A 6,988-nucleotide genomic window follows, 5' to 3' on the forward strand; every position below is an offset into this window, starting at 1 on the left:
CCCAGCAGGTCCTTCCCTGCGCTGCTCTGTCCCCGGGTGCCCCCACCCGCGCCGCTACGCCTGCTCCCGCACTGGCCAGGCACTCTGCAGCCTTCAGTGCTACCGCATCAACCTGCAGATGCGGCTGGGGGGGCCTGAGGGCCCCGGATCCCCCCTTTTAGCAACTTAAGTCACTTATTAAACTTGGACTCGCGTCCTCTCCATGCCCACTTTTCTGTGTCTTCCCTCCCCTATTAAGTTTCATCCAGTGTGCCGGGCATGGTGGTGCACACCTGTAATCCCAGCGCTCCGGGAGGCTGAGGCAGGAAGATCGCTGTGAGTTCGAGAACAGCCTGGGCTACATAGTGAGTTCCAGGTTAGTCTCAGCTACATAGTGAGACCCTGTCTCCAAAAAAAAAAAATCGTCCAGTGCCTCAACTTGTACAGAATTGGGGGACTGGGATGTGGCCAGATGAATCTTTAGTTAACCATTATTTTGACCTTCCTGAGGTTTGGAAAGGACTTCAAGAAGTTGAGCAAGTCTATGCCCCGAATTTGGGCCAACTTTCAGAACCTAGCCTCTTCGGATTACCTGCTGTGGCCCGGCGTTTGGCGTCATCCCGAAAAGTATGACTCAAGCCAATCAGCGGGAGTTGCTCTCCTGGACAGCCATTCATTGGTTGATAAGTCAAAACCTGTTCTGTGTTCATATTGGCTATTGTTGCTGTCAGTCACGGCCCGGTTAGAGCCTTTCCCCAGTCTTTGTCTGTACTAGCTCTTGTTGTCTGGGTGAGCAAAGGAGGTGCTGCTGCGGATTGGTCACAGGAAGAAATCTTTAGTCGGCCCCTATTGGTCTGTTTGTCAAAGGTTAATGCTGATTGGTTGGACAGAGCAACCTGGATTCTAGTTGGAGGAGCTCTCCCGGGTGGAAGCTCCGGCCGCTGAGTGATGGTGGCTGCAGCGAGAATGGGCCGGGCAGGGACCATGGCGGTGGCGGTAGAGGTGGCAGGGGCGGGGCAGCTGGCAGTAGAGGAGGCTGTGGTCTTCAGGGGGCTGTAGGTGGAGGCATGGCTCGGGCCAGCAGCGGGAACGGCAGTGAGGAGGCCTGGGGGCCACTTCGGGCGCCGCAACAGCAGGTATCCCAACAGCTCAAAAGCCTATCACGACAGCCATTTATTTTTCTTTCCCCTCTCCTATTCCTTCCTGTTGGGGCGAAGGGGGAGGTTGAGGGAGGAACTTATGAAGCCAAAGGTACCGTGAAGTTTCTAAACACGTCCCTTCCACTCTGTCTAAACTTTGTAACATAGACGCAGTTGACTTTACCTGCAGCTCGACTCCATCCCGTAGCTGCAGTTGAAGCTTGCAGTGGCTCTCCAGAAACTAGAGGCATAGTGAGGCCCCAGGGAAGTTCCCTCTGTCTTGCAGCAGTTATTTGTGATGTTTTTCTATATGCCTATTATCACAACAGAGTCGGGCAGCGTCTTCTTTTGAGGGAGCAATTTGGCGAAGAGCTGGAACCCAGACTCTAGCCCTGGATGCCATCCTTTATCATTCACAGCAATCCCATCTAGTTGAGAGCACTCCTCTACCCTAGGGAGCCTGAGATCCAGGGGTGGAAAGATCCAGCTTATATGGGTGGGAGCAGCAGATTGTGGGGGATGCTGAAAACACGTTCGATTTGTAAATGGCCTTAAGTCCCAACCCATTGTCTGACACTTCAAGGTAGCTCATACTGTCTTCAGCCTTTGCCAGAACATTCCCTTAAGAGAAAGGACCCTAGGGGGCCAGCATTGTGAGAGATGTCTCAGAAATGCAGAACTGTTTGTTTTCCACACTGATTTCTTGCTATTCCAAATCCTCTTCCACATTGACAGTCTTTCGGATATTTGAACACTCCTCTCAGCTTCTCCCACTCCTTTCATCTTTCTAAGGGATGGGATTGTGTATATGCATGCAGGAGGTGGGGGCGGATAGTGCCTTGGGCTAGAATGTCCCTGAGTTCTAAGTGCCTCCTTGCCTCCAGCTTCGAGAGCTGTGCCCAGGAGTGAACAACCAGCCCTACCTCTGTGAAAGTGGTCACTGCTGCGGGGAGACTGGCTGCTGCACCTACTACTATGAGCTCTGGTGTGAGTCTCCAGGAGGGCTGCTCTCAGGTCCTTCTGCCCACCTTCCTTTGAAACAGCAAAGACCTTTCTCTGCATGGGAGGTATCTGAGACACTTCTCTTGCCTCCTGCAGGGTTCTGGCTGCTCTGGACTGTCCTTATTCTCTTTAGTTGCTGTTGTGCCTTCCGCCACCGGCGAGCTAAACTCCGGCTGCAACAACAGCAGAGGCAGCGTGAGATCAACTTGTTGGCCTACCATGGGGCATGCCACGGGACTGGCCCTGTCCCTACTGGTTCACTGCTTGACCTTCGTGAGTGACTTCAATCTCTGAGCCCACTACCAGTGGCCTTTCCCAAACCAGTGCCCTGAATCATCCCATATTCTGCTTTGCAGACATTTCAAAGCACCCTTTTCTTTAGTATGAAATCACTCCCCCATCCCTGGTTGCCTTCCACCACCCATGCTATTCTCTCCCCTGCAGGCCTTCTCAGCGCCTTCAAACCCCCAGCCTATGAGGATGTGGTTCACCGCCCAGGCACACCACCACCTCCATATACTATGGCCCCAGGCCACCCCTTGACTGCTTCCAGTGAATGTACCTGTTGTTCCTCTGCATCCAGCTGCCCTGGCCACTGCGAGGGGACAAATGTGGAAGGTGTTTCTTCCCACCAGAGTGCCCCCCCTCATCAAGAGGGTGAGCCTGGGGTAGGGGTGAGCCCAGCCCATACACCTCCCTCTTGTCGCTATCGTCGCCTGACTGGTGACTCAGGTATTGAGCTCTGTCCTTGTCCAGACTCCAGCGAGGGTGAGACAGTCAAGGAAGTGAGAGCTAGGGCTACCCCACTGGAGCTGGAGGACCACTCCCCTTGTGCACTGCCTCCAGAACCTGTTCCTCGGGTCTCTCCTGTGGGGCTGGCTTCCAGTGAAGGGGACATCCCATAAATGGTTAGGGGAGGTGGGTGGGTCACTTGCCCTGGTCCCAACTCAAGCCCCTGTAGCCTCTTCTTACCCTCTAGAATTTGCCTGAAAGGGCTGGAACCCTGAGAAGAGGGGTGGTATTGGGGGAACTGTGCTAGCTTTACCAACCCCCAAAACATACACAAGAGCCTTGATCTCATTAAAGAGATGTGAACCAGCTGCTTGTGGATTTGGGTGGACTAGAACTCAGCTGACAACTTTGCTCTTAGCCTGACTGGGTGTGAAAGGGACAGATAATGGCTATTTATCTCACCTTCCCTGAAGAGAGAAAAAGCCCTAAAGCCAAGACTGAGTTAAGACCTCTTGGTGAGGCAAAGCTAGCAAAAACAATAGAGTTTGGTGTGTTTTCTCCCAGTTTATTTAGAAAAAATAGACTCTTTGAGTTCACATTCACCCCAGGGCTGTGTGGGATGATAGTAAGGAGACACCTGAGATGAGCTGAGGAAGGTTTAAATTACTGGGATCTGAAGAGCTGGGGGCAGAAGCCAGAGACCTTGTCCCTCCAGATTCAATGGCATGACTGGCCTGGCTTTCTTCCCATCATCCCCTTCAGTAGTCTTCAGCCATGATCAGTAAGACAAGGCTGGTCCAGCCATGGAAAGGGCGGCAGCCCATGCCCCGCCCATCCTGGTCACTGTACTGTTCCCACAGGAACCCTGTAGCCTGGTACTGCCGCCACACATTGCCCACCACATTGGCACGGAGCTCACTGTGCAGCTTGGCAGCCTGGGCCTTGTGGGGACCCTCTAGATGCCCATAGTGGTAGAGTGCTCCCAAAGCCAGGTAGTTGACATTGAGCCACACAGCACCCCGCCAGTAGGGAGGATCATGTTCAGAATTGCGCTGGCCATAAAAAGGACTGGAGGCAGCAAGGGAGCGCAAACCAAAGGGGCTCCAGAGATGGCGGCTATCAGCAAGAACATCCAACAGGGGTCCAAGGTGGGGTGAGTTGGGGTCCAGCAACCGAAGCAGCAAGGGAAAAAGAGTGACGTAACCCAGGGCATCCACATATTGCAAACGAGGCAGGGGCCGGCCCACCACACGAACTAGCCCCTGAGGGGGCCTAGATTTCAGCTGTACTGCTTTTGTGTGGTTCCCGAAATCTGCAAAGACCCCTAGCTCTGGAGCCCAGTGCAGCTCATCCAGGTTCTCCTCTGCCTTCAGTAAAGCAGCCAATGGGCCTAGCTCAGCAGCTGCATCCACCTCCCCCAGCTGCTCTGCAAGCTTTGATAGCACACGGGCACCCCATGCCATCCAGCATCGAAGGTCCAAGTGCCGCTCATTTGCTGAAGGGTGTGAAGCCCGGGGGTAGTCATCTAACCCCGAGGGCAGAGTCTTGGGGTTTAGCAGGGTGGGCAAGGCAACATCCCGGCCCCGCCAGCGGTAAGACAATGGCACTGGCCCTGCCTGGCTCTGATGGAGCCAAGAGAACCAGGCATGCAGGCGGGGAAATGCCCTGCGGAGGAAGGCCAAGTCAGTAGGGTCACCACCTTCTAGCATGTGGGCTACAGGCAAGAGCAGGCTTGGAGGGTTGGCATGTGCTGCCTTTTGCACCAAAAATTCTGGGGGCACCCGGGCTCGGGCCTCATCCCCCAGTACTTGTTCCCGCCCAATCCAGCCATCAGCATTGAGTAGCCCCAGCCAGTGGCCTAGGACCTCCCAGGTGAGGCGGGGTTCCCACCGCTGGACCACTAGCTGATGAAAGCCCTCATCCCAAAGGAAGCCTCGTGGGAAGAATGACCGGGAGGGCACCCCTGAGAAAAGGGGGACAGGTGGAAAGAGGGCTGGATCAACCTTCTGCTCAGACCCTTCTACACCCATATCTGCCAGTACCAGACCCTGACCATAGAAGTAGCCAATCCCACCTAGGAGGTCACTTAAGGCAACCTGACCCAAAGTCTGCTCCCCAGGGCTCAGGCCCTTCTCCTTTAGCTGGAAGGTCTTCTCAAAGCGCTCTTGAAAAGCTGTAGCATGGCTCTCCAGGGCCTGGGTCAGTAGGCTGCCTGCCAGTTGCCCAAGGGCTTGGTTTCCTCCTGCCTGGGCACTGCCAGATTCAAACACCAACTCCACAGAAAAGGGGACCTTCAGTGTCACCTGTTGTATCAAGAATTGCCCTTGCCCACTTGGGCCTTTGTCCTTCCACTTCAGAGATCTTGGCAAGCCCAGGTAGCGTTCAGGAGAGGCCCCTGGAGGACGATGCTGAAACCAGCTATTTAGGCGGCTCTTCACCATCTCTGTCAGTAAGTCCAGTCCAGGGTTGGAGGACCAGAAGATATTGTAGCTTGAAGACAAAAAAACAAACAGGAAATATTTAGGGTTGCGGGGATTATAAAGGAAAATATGACATGATCAGGGAATCAGGATGGAGGTCTTAGCCATGCAGGGAACCAGACTAGTGAGACTGGAAATAAATAGAAAGGCAGTGTGAGGGATCACACCATTCTTTTCATCAGCTTACACTTTCCCAGCTTACCTGCCATACTTGGGGGCAGTGTTCCCTGGGTTGGTTGGTGGCAAAAGTGTAAAGCGGAAGTCACCAAGTTCACTGGTGTGCCCGCTGATGAATTTCAACTGCCCCTTGGTTCCAACCTCTGGTAGTAGGACTTCTTGACCATCTGTCACCACATAGAAGAACAGGGAGACTAAAGGGATTGCAGAGGTACTTGAGGCCTAGGTGACAAAGGACAACAGAGGAAAAACAAACCCAGTGTTAGTTGGCATTCTCTTTTTGAGAATCAGCCTTAGTGAGAGGAAGGGATCCCAGGCAGTAATAAATTGGTAAACAAAATACATCTGGCAGTGCTAAGCATCACTGAGGGTGAGTAGATACACTCAGTGGAATAAGCTAAAGAGGCTCGAACAGTGTTCTCTAGGGAATCAGCATATTTTTTGCTATCTCCTACACTAAGAACTCTACACAGATTATTTCATTTAATTCTCACATTCCTGTCAGGTGCTACTGTAATCTTCACTTTACCAACAAGGAAATAAGGCTTAGAGGTGGTAAACATTTGGTCATGCAGACAGGTGTTTAAGGCAGGATTCAAACCAGGCAGCTGGCGTTGTTTCCCTGCTGTTAACCCCCACTTCATAATGCATTTGCTGGCAGCAAGGGAAGGATGGAGGGAATCTGGGCTGAGGAAGGGGTATCCTGAGGCCCTGACCTGAGACTCTACAGTCACTCTCCAGCTCCAGTCCCCTCCGTGCTGACCCCCAGGCCTCTTGACGAACTCAGTAGTGAGCCTTAAGGCCCCATCCTGGATGTGTTGCCGCCCGAAGGAGAGGCCGTCGTGGAACTCCCAGCCATAGGGACCCACGCCGTCCCCCTGCTCACACGTGTGCCTGAGCTTAGGGGTCCCTGGGGTGGCCCCCTGCTGCGCCCACATCAGTCCTGGGGGTAGAATGGCCACGTAAGTCAAAGAGCGCAGGGGACCTGTCCCTCGGGTCTCCAAAAACTTGCAGATCCTCCCTCTCCCCGCTCTTGCTCAGGCGGGAAGCCAGGGCGCCCAGGCTCAGAGTCCACGTGCTTGCCCGCCCCGGGGCCCGGTTACCGGTGAGGAGAGGCTTGGGGCTGCGAGTCTTCATGCCGAAGTAGACGTGAGGGCGGTAGGTGCCCCAGAAGAGGTCCGGGGCTACGGCGGGGCTGGAGGAGTCAGGGGGCAGTGCTGGGGGCGCGGAGTGCAGCGTGACCGCTCGCCGCGCACGGTACCACGCCAAGTGACATAGCGTGCAGGAAAGTGTTGACTCAATGGCCCCAAGGTGCTTGAACCTTGCAGACTGCCAAGAAGGACATGCGCCGTGACTGTTCCTTGCCTGGTTCCTACTGGTTACCTTGAGGACTCCTCACATACATAGTGTAATACGCTATTGTCCAGGAAGCATCCACTCCTCTTCGTCAACTTCCATGGGAAGAGGGGCGCTTGCAGT

The 6,988-nt window shown here is 54.3% G+C and overlaps 3 protein-coding genes across 7 annotated transcripts in view; 2 read left to right on the forward strand and 1 right to left on the reverse strand.

Annotated features, from left to right (window-relative positions):
• Positions 1-309, forward strand: part of Ino80b (INO80 complex subunit B) — a 2,990-nt gene extending 2,681 nt beyond the window's left edge. Inside the window, 1 exon segment of the mRNA XM_033764965.1 lies at positions 1-309. This exon segment is cut by the window's left edge and continues 43 nt beyond it. Within this exon segment, the coding sequence (XP_033620856.1) occupies positions 1-169 (169 nt within the window). The 3' untranslated portion in view covers positions 170-309.
• A 50-nt stretch (positions 310-359) lies between these two features.
• Positions 360-3,239, forward strand: Wbp1 (WW domain binding protein 1). Of its 5 annotated transcripts, XM_010631576.2 has the most exons (5): positions 967-1,115; positions 1,448-1,549; positions 2,003-2,105; positions 2,217-2,393; positions 2,565-3,239. In XM_010631576.2, the coding sequence occupies exons 1-5, from the start codon at positions 1,047-1,049 to the stop codon at positions 3,023-3,025; spliced, it is 912 nt and encodes a 303-aa protein (XP_010629878.1). In that variant the 5' UTR covers positions 967-1,046; the 3' UTR covers positions 3,026-3,239. The 5 variants fall into 5 exon arrangements, with proteins under 5 accessions (XP_033620865.1, XP_010629875.1, XP_010629876.1 ...); XM_033764974.1 differs by lacking the exons at positions 967-1,115; positions 1,448-1,549 and adding an exon at positions 360-606 and having other exon boundaries at positions 2,003-2,132; XM_010631573.3 differs by lacking the exons at positions 967-1,115; positions 1,448-1,549 and adding an exon at positions 363-606.
• A 164-nt stretch (positions 3,240-3,403) lies between these two features.
• On the reverse strand, positions 3,404-6,772 carry Mogs (mannosyl-oligosaccharide glucosidase). The gene is made up of 4 exons (XM_010631578.1): positions 6,613-6,772; positions 6,226-6,452; positions 5,535-5,731; positions 3,404-5,342 (listed from the first exon to the last, which is right to left on the reverse strand). Exons 1-4 carry the CDS (start codon positions 6,644-6,646, stop codon positions 3,611-3,613), a joined length of 2,190 nt encoding a protein of 729 aa, XP_010629880.1. The 5' UTR covers positions 6,647-6,772; the 3' UTR covers positions 3,404-3,610.
• Positions 6,773-6,988: the final 216 nt, after the last annotated feature.

This window comes from Fukomys damarensis, unplaced genomic scaffold (genome assembly GCF_012274545.1).
Source record: "Fukomys damarensis isolate Sample0158 unplaced genomic scaffold, DMR_v1.0_HiC HiC_scaffold_2, whole genome shotgun sequence".
Taxonomy (NCBI): domain Eukaryota; kingdom Metazoa; phylum Chordata; class Mammalia; order Rodentia; family Bathyergidae; genus Fukomys; species Fukomys damarensis.